Below are 18215 nucleotides of genomic sequence, written 5' to 3' on the forward strand. Positions count from 1 at the left end.
TCCCAGAAAGATCAGGACCAGTTCACACCTGCACCAGGTTGGACACTTAATGGCCCACTTTAGGTGACAGAGGGGTTGACAGAGGTGTGATTACTACATGCTTCACATCCACATGAGTCTATTCAGTCCAGGGGGGAGTGAAACCAAACCTGGAGGATAAATCTGTGTCTCTAACCAACTATCTTCAGAACCAACTAGAAGGAAGTCCAGTTACCAGGACTCAACTTTCAGGTAACTTCACCTGGACGACTGAGAATCTTCACCGACATACAGACAAACGTGTTCAATCCCTTCACTGCTCCAGAACCAACATGTGATGAGTGGTGTGAGTCAGCAGGAGGAGCAGTTTGACTGAAGCGGTTCCAGAGACCGAGAGGAGGAGGAGGAGGAGAGAACAGTGAGTTCCTTCAGTTAGAAAAGGAGGATGGATTTCCTGGTTGGAGCCACACCTCAGACTTTACAGAGGCCTGGAACTGGTTTACGATCTCAGTCTCTCACTCGCTGCTGTGTCTTCGTCTCTGGTGAGTGTGCTGCTGCTTTTTCTGTTCGATGATCTAAGCTCCGTTTGACAGGCAGGAAAACCTCAGAACTCAGATTAGAAACAGATGAACTGACCTAAAATCAGTTTCAGTGTTCACGGACTGTCAGTGTTTGACTCTTTAACATTAGGCTGCATTTACACTGAAGTTATTCTGACTGGATGTCATAGAAAACTCATTAAAGACACACATACAGATGACTGAACATGTAGATTAATCTACTGATACTTTTCTTGATTATTTGATTCATATATTTTTCTATAAAATGTAAAAACTGTGTGTAAAAGGTTTGTAACAGCTGTTGTTCTCTGGCCACAAACCCAAACCCCAAATATTCATTTATTTACTATTTAGTGTTTATTTATACGTTCAGATTAATGTTCGGCCTTTTGGAAAAAACATTAACCCATCACAACCAGTATGAGGACCAGTCTGAGGACCAGTCTGATGACCAGTCTGATAACCAGTCTGAGGACCAGTCTGAGGACCAGTCTGATAACCAGTCTGATAACCAGTCTGAGGACCAGTCTGAGGACCAGTCTGATAACCAGTCTGAGGACCAGTCTGAGGACCAGTCTGATAACCAGTCTGATAACCAGTCTGATAACCAGTCTGAGGACCAGTCTGAGGACCAGTCTGAGGACCAGTCTGATAACCAGTCTGAGGACCAGTCTGAGGACCAGTCTGATAACCAGTCTGATAACCAGTCTGAGGACCAGTCTGAGGACCAGTCTGAGGACCAGTCTGATAACCAGTCTGAGGACCAGTCTGAGGACCAGTCTGATGTAGGAGGTTTGGTTGTAGAGCCAGGACATGAATCAGTGTGAATGTTTTAGGGGAAGTATTTGACCGTTACGTTGCGTTTACATGGAAACTGGAAACTCCTGTGGGACTGAACTGTGTCGTTAAACCAAAAACTTGATCTGTAGATTAATCATGGTTTTCTCAGATGGAGAAAACCAAACCCACCGAAACCAGATCATCAAGTCTGAAAACCTTAAAGCTTTGGTGTCACTGGTTCTGGACGTTTCTGCTTCCTGCAGCAAATCTGACTGGTTCTAGTCTGCAGTTGAAGCCCTCTGGTGTTAGTTCAGGTTCAGGTTTTAGTCTGAGTGCAGCTGGTTCAGGTCCAGCAGCAGACGAGAGTCTTCAGTCCTCACCTCTCTGAGCAGCCCATCCATCAAACTATCACTGCAGGTGTTTTCGGACTGTCTTACCGACTCAGGGTTTATTTAATGGAACTCTGTGTGCTGGGTCTGGATCTGGACCGTGGTCTTGGAGAGATGTAAACCTGCTGAACTCTGTGTGGGAGTTTTCTTTCATCAGCTGTGTTCTGAATCCTGGACTGATAATCCAGATCACTAAATTTGCCAAAAACCATGACGTCCTCAGTCAGTGTTGAGAGTTTTTCCCGCAGACAGAGGGACAGGAAGCGATTCAGAGCCGAGCGTGAACGGGTGGACTGCTGGACTCTGACCTCAGGGTTTGTTATTGTGGATTTAACCTTCAGCCTTTAAACACACACTGAGCGGGAACTGTTATCAGCTGCGAAACTAAACAAGACTTTTTGAACAGGTTCATTCTTCTTCTGTTACTGACATGAAATAAAAACGAGACCAACGGCTGAGAACATGAGGTCCAGACTACCACTATGACGTTTCAGAGATCCTGGATCCACAGAGTCCTCTCTGCAGGTCTGTGAGGTGTGTTGATGTGACTGAGAGTTTCCACATGAGCAGAGAAAGTGGTCGTTGTGCTGAAGTCGACCGTTAACCAGAGTTTTTCCGTCACGTGTGGATGAAAGGAGTCTTTGTGTTCTGCTGACTCTGACCCACATTCACTGGAATAGATTCACCCAGAGACCTGAGACCTGTCAGGATGCTGCACGCGTACTCTGGACTAAGATTTTTAGCAGCACTGAGAGCGAAGGCCGAGTGAACTGTTCGGTGAATACGGCTCTAACAAGTGTAAATACAGGTCCTAAATAAAACCCTGTAAAGGTTCTGGGGTGTGAAACCAGACGGTCTGACTTTACTCAGTTCCTCATTGGACACTGAGAAACCACAGGACTGTCTGACTCTCTACCGGGTTCCTTAAGTGCCATCTTAACTCTGACAGCAGAGGATGATGTAGTTAGTCAGATCCACTCACAGCAGACAATCGAAGTCCTGGAAAACTGGACGGACTCTGTACGGGTCCAGTCCTGTTTAGACCTGAACTTCCTGCTGGAACTTTTAGAATCATTCAGACTAAATTTAGTCCAGAATGTTTCTCGCCTGGTGCGATTTGATCGGGCTCGGATCAGATTATCTCGATCACTCAGTTTCACAGTCTGAGCAGAGAAACAACGTCATCCAGCGATGATGACCTGCATGTTTCTACGAGCTTAACCCCCAGCTGTCGCCATGACGACAAAGGTCTGTTGGGGGGACTTGTTGAAGTCAGATCCATGTGGACTGCAGTCCTCCTCCTGCTGGGCCCCCGATCAGGTCCTTAGAGGAAGCGGCTCCTGTTGTTTTCTTATCGCAGCCGACCGACTGCTGAACAGTCTGTGATAAGCTGCAGCAGGATGTCAGCGTCTGGGTTTGAAAAGAGGAAGTGAACCCGTCCCGAGTCCCAGTGCAGGACGGCGTCTATTTATCTGCAGAACTTCACAGTTCCACTGAACGTAGAACTAAACACGTTCTGTTTGAGCTTCAACGATTCTTTGAGTGACGACGACTAGTTGAGCAGTAAAGAGATAAATGAGCTGAAATGGATAGAAAACTAAAACCAGACGAGGAAAATCAGAGAAAGAACGAGAAGAAAGATCGAAGACGAGAAATGAAACAGAAAAACAGCAGCTCCTTCTCTGTAACTTATTGAACATCTGCAGCTTTTTTCATAAACACTTTATAGAGGAAACCGGATCAGAACCTAAACATCATGTGACCCTTCTGTCTGTGACCTCGAGGGCCCGTGGTGCGTTCACTGACACAAACAGCTGTTGTGGTCAGATGTGATCATCTCTCAGCTGATCAGCTGATCACAGATCAGCTGATCAGGAGGTCGATGATCGTCACTTTGCTTCCTCAGCACCACCGTAGTTTACTGTGACTGGGAGGACGAGAGATTAACAAAGAACTTTAAAAAGATTTAGTAGTTTTAAAGTACTAACTAGTAACTAGAGACGAGTCTGAACGGCCGCCTGAGGGTTCGGATCCGGTTTTAGGATCCGGTTAGATCCAGGTTTAGGACAGAGGAGTGTCCTCACAAAGATAGAGGTCTGTCGTCATCAGGTCGTCCTCACATACACAAGAGTGTACTTAGAGTATTTATAGTACTTCAGAGTATTTAAAGTACTTTGAGTATTCATAGTACTTCAGAGTATTTATAGTACTTCAGAGTATTTAAAGTACTTTGAGTATTTATAAGTACTTCAGAGTATTTATAGTACTTCAGAGTATTTAAAATACTTTGAGTATTTATAGTACTTCGAGTATTTATAGTACTTCAGAGTATTTATAGTACTTTGAGTATTTATAGTACTTCAGAGTATTTAAGGTACTTTGAGTATTTATAGTACTTCAGAGTATTTAAAGTACTTTGAGTATTTATAGTACTTCGAGTATTTATAGTACTTCAGAGTATTTATAGTACTTTGAGTATTTATAGTACTTCAGAGTATTTAAAGTACTTTGAGTATTTATAGTACTTCAGAGTATTTAAAGTACTTTGAGTATTTATAGTACTTCAGAGTATTTAAAGTACTTTGAGTATTTATAGTACTTCAGAGTATTTAAAGTACTTCGAGTATTTATAGTACTTCAGAGTATTTATAGTACTTCAGAGTATTTATAGTACTCAGAGTCATTGGATCATTCAGAGTATTTGTAGTACTCAGAGTATTCGGAGTATAAGTACTGCGATGTGTTCTCTCTCTCTGTTTTCGGAGTCGTTCTTTTTTTCGTTCACATTTTGTCAGATCATAATAAAAATACTCAGATACAGACGAGTGTTTCTTCAGTAAATCGATGGTTCGACTTCAGTTTTAAAAGGGGGGTGGTGTTAGCGTATCCAGACCTCATCAGTCCGTGTGGTGGTTTGGTTCTGAGTCAGGACTGTGGATCTGAACAGAACAGCTGAAACGCCACGTGAGTCCACGTCACTTCTCAGACTCATGCGTCAGGAATGTGAGCTCGTGTGTTCACGGTTTGCTGCTGCAGCTTCTCGCTGGATGACATCACAGGAAAAGTTGAATCAGATCAAACCACGTGAAGCCTCCGCTGGTGCTGGTCTCTGATGTCCTAACTAGAACTGAACCATAAACCTGATCCTGGTTCTCTGCAGGACTCCTGCTGCTTGGTTACAGGGTTGAACATGTAACTTCACAGACACAGTGAAGTTCCTTTGTCAGTGTCGTCACAGCTGCACCAGGATCTGTTCACATGTGGACCTGACAGAACCCGACCCGTACATGTTTGTGAACCAGCAGGTTTTGTGCTTTTCTCTGGTCCAGGATCATGTGGATCAGAGTGTTGGTGTCCTTCAGCTGGACGTCCACAGACTACGTGTGGTTTTTGTGTCCTCGGGCTGCAGCGCTGAATTCCTCTGTGTGGATTTAAAGCATGAAGCGACGTGTTCCTGGAGTCTCTGGCCTCTCACATTCTTTCTTTATCATCTGCTGAAATGTGCTGGACGGAGTCCAGACGTGTTCCTGCGGGACCAGAACAGCCTGAAAATAGAAACGCAGGGAGAGTTTAACCCTTTATGTCACTTTACGTCCTCCCCGAGTTGAGGTGAGGGACAGGAGTACTGCAGTAGTACTTCAGTACTGTAGAGAAGTACTGTATCTGAAACCAAATCAGTTTTCGTGTCTCTGACCTGAGGAGACAAAGATCTGGTCTTAAATACAAAACAGTTTGTTGTTTTGCAGGAACCCTGGCCGAGATGTCAAAATAAAAGTCTGCTGCTGGTTTCTAATTTCAAGTCTTTGGATCGTCTGGAAACAACAAGAACAAAACATCCAGAAACACTCTTTCATTTAGACTTTACAGGCCCGAGTGTGCGGGCTTCCTGTGCCGTGTTTGGACCACACCCAGTGTTTAGTCACCGTTAATGTGTTCACTGTGTTGACGTTCCCATGCTGCTCAGCCACACAGGCTGTTCCCGTCTTTCTATCTTTCTGAGGACCAACTCTGCAGTTTATTAGTTAGTTTCAGCATCTTTACACAAAGTGAACGTCTTTAAGAACAATGTAAGGCGACGTCAACAGGAAACTAAAGTACAGGATCTTTTTTTGGTGTTTGTTTCACTGTTTTTGTAAATCAAATAATTTTGGATACGTTTGTTGGGTAAGGAGACAGACCGAAGACAGTTTGGACACTTTGCTAAATGAGGTAAAGATAAAGTCCCCCATTGAGAAGGAAGGACATTTTAGAGAAGGAGTGGATCTTTGTAAGAAAGAATAAATGTGATTTTGGAAGGTGGTGGTAAAGTGACCACAGTTTCTTTTTGTCTTGATGAAAAGTGGAGGTTGTTGGAAAGTTTATATTTGATCCACTGATCTTTGTCTTTGCAAACTAATGAAGCTCTTTTGAGAAATTTACTGGTCAGATGAAAAAGTGAGAAAAACCTAATAAGAAATATTGATGTATTTCAAAAGTCTTATTACAAAAGATAAACTTACACAACGAGCCTCAGGTTTCTTAAGAGGATAAATCATCACTCCGCTGATTCAGGGACTAAACTCAGACACGCAGGAGACGGTGAGATGAGTTGGACCAGACAGGACGAGAATCCCGTCAGATTCAAGTTGGATTCAACTGCAGAATATTTAAAATTTCATGAAACTGGATGAATGAAATTCAAATGTAAAATGTGTTTGTAACTTGTTTCTGTTGTGTCTCACAGCTCAAGACCGAAGTGCTGAGATCATCAAACTGTGGATTAAAACTTTTTTTTTTCATCAGACTTTGGCACTTCTACACTTTTTACCTCTGATTTTGATCACTCACTCATTTTTTCGATCCATCCCCGTGGATATTTTCATCTGAGATTGTCTTTGGTCTGGACCCTCCTGAGGTCACTCAGCAGTACTCACTCTGAGGTGGGGTATATTTGGGGTCCAAGTCTTCTGAGGGTCAGTGCAGTTTTTTGTCTGGATGCCCCAGGATTACCCACAAGCTGCAGTTCCTCATCCGGCCTGCAGGGCAGCAGCAGAGAGTGGCGGCCGGCAGCTGGTCAGGCGGCAAGTCAGCATGAGCGACTTCTGGCACAAGATGGGCTGCTGCGTGGTGGCTAAACCACCGCCGGTGAGACGCACCCGAATACCAAATAAGAATCTGTGCAGATTTCAGATGAATCACGGATAAAAGTATATGTAAAAATACTCACTACACTACAAGTAGAAGTACCAGTTTGAAACCTTTACTCTGGCTGAAGTACCAAGTCTATGCTGTAAAATGTACTTTCAGCACAAAAGTAGCAGTACTGCAGTATTTTTTTGAGTATCTGAACCAGTGTTGAACTTGATGCTGTTGATAATATGAATGTTTGAGTTTGGTCCAGATTTGTTCCTCATGTGTCTCATAAATCAGGTTTCTGCAGAAATCCACCACGTCCAGGTAAAAGTACGAAGCAAAACATACGACATACGGAGTATAGTACGTAAAACAGAGCTGTCAGAAGTATAGTAGAGAAGTAAAGTAAAGAGATAAACTTATTATTGTCATTCAACATCGTACAGCGAATAAGGTGCCGACCAGTCGGTGCCATATACAGAATAAAAATAACAACAGAATAAATAATTAGAATCAGTATAAAAAACAAAGGCATAGTAACATAAAATGCAAATACTGAAGTAAAGCACAAGTACCTACAAATTATACTGTAAACTGTACTACAATACTTGAGTAAATGTACTTCGTTCCACCACTGAATGTATGATGTTTTTTACATTATGTGCAGATGCAGAAAGTCGTTTTCGGCTCCACAGTGTGATTGTAAAAACAGATTTAGGAGTAAAACACACTTCTACTTTACTCAGGAGTAAACAGGTGGCAGAACTTCCTGTTTCAGGGTGAACTCTGACCTCCTGCAGGCCGACACCCTCTTCCTTTTTCTGCTGTCTGTTCCTTTTTACACTTTGTTTCACTAACAACAGTCACTCCCAGTTAGAGTTTTCTGGTGCGACGCCCAGATCACAAAGATAACGTGTGTTTGCATCTTTAAAAGCTGTAAAAAATCCCAGTTAAAACCAATGTGTGATGATGTGACAGTGATGAGGTTAGAATAGAGGTTAGTGAAGGTTGTGGAACCTTTTTTACCACATAACCAGTGAATGAACAGTTCCGTTGAATCTAAAATCTTTATTATAAACAAACGGATTCAGATAAACTGAAGAATCACTTCATCACTTCTCAACAGCAGCAGATTTTCAGTTCATCATCTTGGTTTTATTGTCTCAGACTGAACGACGTCACTTTGGCCTCTGTGAAACTTTTCACAGAAACATTTTAGATGAATCAGTGACGGGATTATTCAAGAAAACAAGAAATGTCGCTCGAACTAAACTTAAAGCAGCAGCTGCTCGGCTCTTCCAGCTCGGAGCTCAGTGCTGCAGCATCACTCGGTGTCTTCCTGTGTTGCAGTGAGGTCATTTCCTCACGTGCAGGTTTCGTATTTGGTGACTTGCTGGTGTGGTGATGTTGTTTCAGACTCACTGCAGCCTCGGAGCAGGTCGACAGCTCAGCTCTTTGGTTTAGTAACATGCTGCTGACTTTGTTTGGTGCATACACACCTGTACACACCTCTGTGAAGCCCCACTAACACCATTTGACCAGCAGAGGGTTATCGCATGGATCGCTGTGATGACAAACTCAGTGAAATACTATTAGAAACCACCACGACTGATGACGTCGGCGAGTCCCAACAAGTGACTGTGATTTAAGACGTGATCAGTCGGAACAGTCGAAGCTCTGCAGGCTACAGGATCATCCAACATAATCAGTGATACGACCTCAGTGAGATCAGGTCCAGGATGTTAAAATACAGAAGCACAGAGAGCAGCAGCTGATGAGAGGAAGTTCTGCTCCCTCCTCCCTCCATCTGTATTTTTAGAGTTTTCTGTTTGTTCCATTGTGACACTGCAACAATACACCTTCAATAAACACACACACACACACGCGGTGACTTCACTGAGAGGGAAGTTAGACCGAGCTTCCTTTGTGAAGCTCGACTGTAAAACGCAGCAGATCCAGACTCCATTAAAACAAATCGACTTTCTGCACATGTACAGATGCCAAGTAGGTGATGTAACCCCACCCTCCTCCTCCTCTTCTTATCTGATTATCTGAATTTAAAACCACACGGGGAGTGATGTGACCGAGGAGGGTTTTTAACTAGTTCCAAGATTCAAACAACTTTATTAATAATAAAAACACAAAACGTTTCGTCCTTCAAACGCAGCTCAGGGTTCATGTTGGTCCTCAGACCTTCATCATAAGAATCATTAATAAATCGCTGCCTTTAAAACAGGTTCAGTACAGTTCTTATCTACAGCAAATGATTCAGTTCAGAATATTTATAGTAAGAAAACTTGTTCATTTGAGGGGTCGTGTTGTGAGAAGAGACAGCTTTGATTTGCTCGTCTGGGTGGAGCCGAGGTTGTGAAATCAGCTCAGGTCCCAGCGTGTATGGCCGTGTTTAAGGCCGGTCTCAGGTCCTGATTTCTTCAGCCGCTCTTATTTTGAAATTCCAGTTTCCTGCTTTGAGTCAGATGAGTCATGACTAAATGATGATGATGATGATGTGATGAAGATGTGCTGTTTATCAGCTCAACACAGTCGTTGCCAGGAGAGTTTTTCTTCTCTGTTCACTAAATGAGCAGCTGACGCTCCAACGGTCTGACGTCAGTCTGGGTTCAAGTTACTCAGCAGAGAGCTGCTGGGAAACTGGGATGTCACAGAGCCTCCTGGAAATCCTGGAATTTCAGGGAGTTTTCAGTGACTTTGGAGTCGACTGAAAACATAATAATGTTGTCTGTCTGTCTATCACTGAACTCCAGCGTCTATAGGCGCTGTAGTTCAGCGATGTCGTATTTACCTTTTATAAGAGCTGTAGTTCAGCGATGTCGTATTTACCTTTTATAAGAGCTGTAGTTCAGCGATGTCGTATTTACCTTTTATAAGAGCTGTAGTTCAGCGATGTCGTATTTATCTTTTATAAGAGCTGTAGTTCAGCGATGTCGTATTTACCTTTTATAAGAGCTGTTGTTCAGAGATGTCGTATTTACCTTTTATAAGAGCTGTTGTTCAGAGATGCCGTATTTATCTTTAAGAGACGCTGTAGTTCAGCGATGTCGTATTTACCTTTTATAAGAGCTGTAGTTCAGCGATGTCGTATTTATCTTTTATAAGAGCTGTAGTTCACTGATGTTGTGTCACTGTATACAGTAACACGATATCGCTGTATTCACTTGTTACCACTTTTATTAAATATCATAAAGATGCTCACTGCAGGTGAAATAATAAGAATCAACTTTTATTATCACAGCTAAAATCTCAAATCTGACACTGTCAGATATTTTTATAACAAACCACTGAGCACAGAGGGACGCCAGTTAAGTGAGACCTGACCTTTGACCTGCTCTGTGACTGTTGCCGTGCAGTGCTGAGTCAGTCCCAGCTGTTGGACCACAGGCGCCAACATGTTAACAAACAGAGTCAGTCAAGTTTTTTCAAGTTTTCCCACTGATGGACTGACGATGTGGGACTGAGTTTTCATTGTGTCAGTGAATTGTTTCAGGAACGTCCGCTTCTCTTTTTATGAGAACAAACCTCTAAATCCAGTTGTTACATAAGAGCTCTGAATAATCCTGACGATCTTAATCCTCTTAAATGTGATATTTCTGGATCAGCACATTTTTCCACACATGGAGATTAACTGGACTCAGGAAGCAGGAGTTTTAATGAGGCATTCGGGGGCTTGTAGCTGTGTGAGTGTCCCTGAACGCAGCACAGAGCTGAATCTGTGGATGAAGATGATTCTCTGCAGCTGGAGCCTGAACACTTCGTCTCAGGCTTTTATTCTGAAAATCCTTAATAATACTACTACTACTAGTACTGTTACTGCTAGTCAACCAGAGCTTAGTGAGCAGTCATTAGGTTGATTTTGATGACAGGAAGCAGGACTCTGGGTGTCGAGGGGTTAACTCGGTCCTCACTGAGCAGGTTTTCGTCCGTTGCTCTTTGTTGTTTTAATGTTGCGTCACCTGTTTGTTGTTTCAGCTCTGAGTCCGATTCAGACATGTCAGAACTGAAGCAGAGACACAGAAACAGTGATGTGACTGAGAGACTATGTGGACGAGTAGAAACACATCTGACTCTCAGCAGTTCTGTACCTGAGCGTGGGAGGAGGGAACATTTTAAAGAAGGTGTCAAATCTGCTGTTAGGACATAAGGACAAGGATTTTATTCTTAAACTTCATGATTTCTGATGTAAAAATGATTTTAATCAACTCAACCAGTCGAACCTGAGCTACACACCAACATGGGACGGTTAAAAGTTCCACTTCCTGTTGTGATGTCATGAAAAAAACATTTAGGTTACAGACACTGAGCTGGAACAGTAAGACGCTGAGCAGCTGCAGTGTAACAGCAACTATTCACAAACTCATTTCTTCTTGTTTCTACCTGTCAACGTCAACTCACCTGTGTGTGTCTGTGTGTGTAGAAGAAGAAGAGAAGGAAGATCGATCGCAGCATGATCGGAGAGCCGACCAACTTCATCCACCTCACACACATCGGCTCCGGAGAGATGGCTGAGGGACTGCAGCCGGTGAGACTCCACACCTGTACACCTGTCTGCTCACCTGTCTGCTCACCTGTTCTCAAACAGGAAACAGAAACACAAAAAGAGATTTTCAGCTTCACATCGGACACAAAGTGAAACAGCTGAAACTCTGCAGCAGTTTCAGATTCAGAGGCCACAGTGTGTGTGTGTGTGTGTGTGTGTGTGTGTGTGTGAGACAGGAAGTGCCACACAGCTCGACATCCTTCCTCTTTCTATTTTAGCTTCATGTGTTGACTGAGCTCAGCGGACACACACACACACACACACACACACACACACAGATAATAAAAAAATAAGATAAAAACAGATTAAATATGCAATAAAGATAAAAAGATAAACAACAAATAAACAAATAAAACACATTTAAACTTTTTTAGTAATGAATTTGAAAGTTACACAAAAAAGTAACAAATAACATAGCCTACTTGTGAAAGAAACTGAAAAGTAAAATAAAATGTAATTACAATAAAAAATAGAAACATTAAAATAAGCACAAATAAAACTTTAAGAAAGTAAGAAAAACATAAAACAGACTGAATTAAATTGATGTTCTTTAAAAGTAAAATAATAAATAATTAAAATATTTTTTAATTAAATGAAAACTGTAAAATACAATAAAGGAGAAAATGACATAAAAACTTAAATTGAATTTCTAAGAAAAATTAAATATAGTTAAATAAAAAGTAAAACTAAAAATAAAAGATAAAAACTTTAAAACTAAAGAATTGAAAAATGAATGAGAAAGAAATTAACAATAAATTAAATCAAATAAACCAAGATGAAATAAATACATATATATATATATATATATATATATATATATATATATATATATATATATATATATATTGTACATCTATTAATTATCTAAACCACATAATCCTGTGAAAGGTCATGGGGTCATGGGGCTAAAGCAGGGGTCAGCAACCTGCAGCTCTTTTATTCTTATACTGCTGCTCCACATGGCTTTGGAAAATAAATTATAAAGTATTTAATACAGAATCACAAATAGAGTGATACTGAGAGAGACAAACTCGTGTTTGAAACATGGAATTCATCCCCGACACCTACATAGACATACAGAAATATGTATTTGGAGTCCTGTCGATCTTCGGATCCACGTACGTATGTGAGCAGCTATTCTCCATCATGAACTACGTTAGAAACAAACCCAGACGACAGTTTACAGTCCTGCGTAAAGATGACAGTGACTTTGTACAACTCTGATTTGCAGAGGTTCAGGTAAAATAAATGTGTATGCAGATGTTTAGCTAATATTTATGTTTCATTGTTTGGTGCTTTTTTTCCAATTTACTTTTAAAATTCATGTCAAGGCTCCAATAAACGCTCCGACAGCCCGAAGGCGATATAAGGATGACGGCTCTCAGCATCTTCTGTTTGCTATGTGGATAATTTAAGTTCAGCTTTTTAATTCAGTTGAAAGAGAACAACTCGGCGTCTTACTTTTTTTTGCCATTATTATTTTGTTCAAAATGTGTTTATTACATAAATGAAATTTAATTTTCTCTGTAGCACTAAAATACATGTCACAAGAAACACAGTAAAATTGTTTATACAAAGCGTAAAGGTAAAAAAAAACAAAAACAAAACTATATTATTTTCATTTTAAATCGTCAAAGTCAAAAAGTATTTGCGGCTCCCAGTGTTTTCTTTTCTGTGGAAACTGGGTCCAAATGGCTCTTTGGGTGTTAAAGGTTGCTGACCCTGGGCTAGAGCCTATCACGGCGAGACAAACCGGACTCATGTCTCTGGACTCAAACTGGACTGTAGCTTGACAAACCGGCTCAGTCTCAGTAGGTGGTCTTCCTGTCTGGTGATGTCAGAGGTCGTCACCTGCTTCCTCATGTGATGTCACAGAGTCTAAATTTACCAAAGACACATTCAGAAGTGAACCAGCTGTTCAGTGAGTCCGGGTCTATGGAGGCCTCAACAGAACCTCTTCACACGAAGATCAGTTTTATAAGTTCTGTCCAGTAAATATTAGGAGAAAACTAACAGATCAGCCACAACATTAAAACCACCACTTGTATTTAACTAACTGAGGTGTCAGCAGGTCACAGTAGGGGGGCACACTCAGTTAATGATAATGATCCTTCTGTGTGATCTGTTTCTGTTGTTTGCAGTCGGGCCCGGTTCAGGAGCAGATGAGGTCCAAAGGGCCCAACATGAACGGCAGGAACAGCCTCTTATAGCCGGTAAACAACGGAATCGGCCTCATTCTTCATCTGGTTCTGCATCCGCACGACCACTTCAGAGTCACCTGTAGCTGCAGTACATGTCCGCTCTCCCCCTGGGGGCGCTATCAGCACGTGGGCCACAATTTAATCGTATGCCGTTTTATTTTTCAGGACTGTGTGAAACTGATCCAGACCAGCTGACAGACCTCCCCTCGATCCTGAAACCCTGATCCTCCTGTTCAGTATCCGATCACCAACCAGAGGCTTTGACCTTCGACCTTCATCCTCTGCTGAAATGTCCTTGAGCAAAACACCAGCTGTAGGGGGCGCTGTCCTGAAGCGTATATCTCCCCCGGAGGCGTTTCACGTGGCTGCTCTCAAACCAGTGTTTCAGCTGAAAAGAATATTAAAACCTTTTTACTGGCCGAGACTGAAATTTAGAAACCGTCAAAAAGACGTGAAGAAGTTTTGTTTGGTCTTTTTCAACATCTCAGGTCCAGAAACCACCAGCTCTGCATCTGACAAGGCAAAGACTACATCTCCCAGCATGCCTTTCAAACGTTAGCCTAGTCACTGTTTATTACTGAATTCAATAATTGAAATATAAAATGTTAAGACGTTCTCATGTTCGACACTAAAGTGCAGACATGAAGAATTCACCTTCATCAGTGTTAACTTTACCTGACAGCACTCCATTTCCCAGAATTCCTTTGTGTTCAGGATATCTGCTAAATGACAGAATGTCTGTATTTCAGAGAAGAGAAAAACTGGCTCCAAAGTGTTTTTACAGCCCAAACTCCATTTCCCAGCATTCACTGGGACGTTGTCTCTAAACCCCATCATCCAGGAGCTTTACTACATCTCCCACAATCCCTCATTTCAGCCCTCACCTTAGTGGAAAGTCTCCATGTGGAGCCTCTCTGCTCTGGACTTCGCTTCCCAGAATGCTTCACTGCACTCAGCTTTTAAAGGACCATTACGCTTCACCTTTCTTGTGTTTTTGTTTCCTAACCACCACCCCCCTCACTGGTGATGTCACTGGACTTCGACTCCCAGGATGCTTTGCTCTGCACAGCCTCACAGGTGCTGAATGACTAAAGACTCTTATTTCAGGAGATGGGAAAGTCCCACAAATCCCTGCTACACTGGACCGAACTCTGTGTGTGTGTGTGAGGTCATATGGTTTTAATAATCCAGTTCACGTCACTGCTGTTCAAAACTCCCACTAGAAAACAGTTCGTTTAACGTCTCCTCTTTAGCCTAAAGCTGATGATACATTTACAGTCCCCAGGAAAACAGAGTTTTCATTTTGAGCTCCATGTTGAGACTTTTTCTGAACCTTTGTTTGAAACATTTCACATTTCTGGTGAATTATGAACTTTATGTTTTAGAACATTAACACTTTTAGTCACACATTGTTTTTACTCATTTGCTTTGTGATTTTTCCTGTTTTCTTTTATATTTTGAATCTTTTCTGATGAAACATCCTGACAAACTGAAGCACTGAGACTAAATGTCTGCTGGTCCTAAAACCTTCAGGACAGAGTTAATGTTCAGGCTGATGTTTAAGTTCATGTGTGGTCTTATTTAGACAGCTTTAATATATTCTTGATAAAAATGAACTCATTTCTGCAGCAGATTGTGAAAATAAAATGGTTATAAAAGTTAGTTTATTTGTGTCAGCTGCATTTGACCAAAACCTGACATGAAGAATGTCTGTAACAAAAAGTGTTAATATTAATGTTACTGAGGTCACGGAGAACAGATCCTCACAGCAGTACATCACATATCAACCAAACTCCGTACAACTTTCTAAGCATTTAAAAAAAGAAACTTCACTTGACTTTGTCAACTTCATTTGTTAATGTCACACATTTTATGTGACTCTTCACAACATCTCAGATGTTAACGTCTGAATATTTGAACATCTCCTCTACACTGCCAGACTTCAAGTTACAGTAAGTTTAATTGAAGACATTTAAAACATTTAGTCCAAAAATATCAGAATCTTCCTTAAAATATGTAAACTTGTCCAGAAATGTCCCTAAGACCATGATTACTGTGTACCAGACCTCTATTGATAAAAGTGTAAATGTAATGTTTAGACGCTAAATCACAGTAAAACTATGAAAACACCGGACAGACTGAACTCTGGGGAAGTTCCTCTGACTCTGGAACTTTAGTCAGCTGTTGTCTGCATCGCCCTGAGTGGTTGCCGTGGAAACGGCTGAGTCTCGACCACTTCCTCCGTGGTTGAGACTAAAGACTGAAGAGGCCAAAACTTCTATTAAAGAAAAGTCGGTGTTGACTGGTCCGAGCTGTCAGCAGATCCACAGGACCGAGACCTGGTCCCAGTAAACCAGTACAGAGCACTTTTCCCTCAGTGTCGCCTTCAGGCAGAATTAACACCTTTACCATGTTTTTATCAAAGTTTGTTTTATTTTTTTGCATTTGAATCTTTGTTGGGACTTTTGCTATGTCGTCAAATATTCTGGCACCTTGAGCCTCAGTGAGTCGAACTGTTCGGAGCTGCAGGACTTTTTCTAGTTAATACTCTTCTTCAATCATCTGCTGACTGTAACTTATGTGAACCATCAGTGTCCACTCAGCTGGTGGCTTTTTATTATTAATAACTGTTGATTGACAGTTTGTGGACTGACCACACATAAAGTCCTAATTCATCAGTAACCTCCTATTGTTTGAGTGACACCGAGCTCTGAGAAGAAGACTGATGATGAATAAATTAAGAAATTAGTGTCCTGTGAAAAACACAGCAGAAGATTTACTTTGTGTTTTCTGTGCTTCACTGAGCGACAAGAAAAATAAAGAAGGCTTAGATACTTAGATAAATAACTTAGATACTTAGATACTTAGATAGATACTTAGATAGATAACTTAGATACTTAGATAGATAACTTAGATACTTAGATAACTTAGATACTTAGATACTTAGATACTTAGATAGATAACTTAGATACTTAGATAAAAAACTTAGATACTTAGATAGATAACTTAGATACTTAGATAACTTAGATACTTAGATACTTAGATACTTAGATAGATAACTTAGATACTTAGATAAAAAACTTAGATACTTAGATAGATAACTTAGATACTTAGATAACTTAGATACTTAGATAGATTACTTAGATACTTAGATACTTAGATAGATAACTTAGATACTTAGATACTTAGATAGATACTTAGATAGATAACTTAGATACTTAGATAGATAACTTAGATACTTAGATACTTAGATAGATAACTTAGATACTTAGATAAATAACTTAGATACTTAGATACTTAGATAGATAACTTAGATACTTAGATAGATAACTTAGATACTTAGATAGATAACTTAGATACTTAGATACTTAGATAAATAACTTAGATACTTAGATACTTAGATAAATAACTTAGATACTTAGATACTTAGATAGATAACTTTAGATACTTAGATAGATAACTTAGATACTTAGATAGATAACTTAGATACTTAGATACTTAGATAAATAACTTAGATACTTAGATAAATAACTTAGATACTTAGATAAATAACTTAGATACTTAGATACTTAGATAGATACTTAGATACTTAGATAGATACTTAGATACTTAGATAGATAACTTAGATACTTAGATAGATACTTAGATACTTAGATAGATAACTTAGATACTTAGATAGATACTTAGATACTTAGATACTTAGATAGATAACTTAGATACTTAGATAGATAACTTAGATACTTAGATAGATAACTTAGATACTTAGATACTTAGATAGATACTTAGATACTTAGATACTTAGATAGATAACTTAGATACTTAGATAGATAACTTAGATACTTAGATAGATAACTTAGATACTTAGATACTTAGATAGATAACTTAGATACTTAGATACTTAGATAGATAACTTAGATACTTAGATAGATACTTAGATACTTAGATAGATAACTTAGATACTTAGATACTTAGATAGATACTTAGATACTTAGATACTTAGATAGATACTTAGATACTTAGATACTTAGATAGATACTTAGATACTTAGATAGAAAACTTAGATACTTAGATACTTTGATAGATAACTTAGATACTTAGATAGATACTTAGATACTTAGATAGAAAACTTAGATACTTAGATAGAAAACTTAGATACTTAGATAGATACTTAGATACTTAGATAGAAAACTTAGATACTTAGATAGAAAACTTAGATACTTAGATAGATACTTAGATACTTAGATAGATAACTTAGATACTTAGATAGATACTTAGATATACTTAGATAGAAAACTTAAATACTTAGATACTTAGATACTTAGATAGATAACTTAGATACTTAGATAGATACTTAGATACTTAGATAGATACTTAGATACTTAGATACTTAGATAGATACTTAGATACTTAGATACTTAGATACTTAGATAGACAAGAGAATCCCAAAATCTGCAGAACAGAAAATACTGCTGAATACAGAGATGAACATGAATTCAGTTTAGATTTAGACTTTTCTAGATAAAACCGAATAAATCAGCTGATTTACCGTGGATGTTTTAAAATGAGTACAGCTGGTACCGTGTTCCTTTAACCCCGATCAGGTTCCTCACAGGACCCTAAAACCTCTTTTCCATCAATC

At 40.0% G+C, this 18215-nt stretch overlaps 1 protein-coding gene across 2 annotated transcripts; it reads left to right on the forward strand.

The window, feature by feature from the left end:
- Positions 1 to 442: 442 nt before the first annotated feature.
- On the forward strand, positions 443 to 15238 carry cdc42se1 (CDC42 small effector 1). Of its 2 annotated transcripts, none has more exons than XM_026349897.1 (5): positions 443 to 521; positions 6432 to 6832; positions 11253 to 11357; positions 13517 to 13588; positions 13742 to 15238. In XM_026349897.1, exons 2-4 carry the CDS (start codon positions 6683 to 6685, stop codon positions 13583 to 13585), a joined length of 324 nt encoding a protein of 107 aa, XP_026205682.1. In that variant the 5' UTR covers positions 443 to 521; positions 6432 to 6682; the 3' UTR covers positions 13586 to 13588; positions 13742 to 15238. The 2 variants fall into 2 exon arrangements, with proteins under 2 accessions (XP_026205682.1, XP_026205683.1); XM_026349898.1 differs by lacking the exon at positions 443 to 521 and adding an exon at positions 5633 to 5917.
- Positions 15239 to 18215: the final 2977 nt, after the last annotated feature.

Source organism: Anabas testudineus, chromosome 11 (genome assembly GCF_900324465.2).
Source record: "Anabas testudineus chromosome 11, fAnaTes1.2, whole genome shotgun sequence".
In the NCBI taxonomy this organism is placed as follows: domain Eukaryota; kingdom Metazoa; phylum Chordata; class Actinopteri; order Anabantiformes; family Anabantidae; genus Anabas; species Anabas testudineus.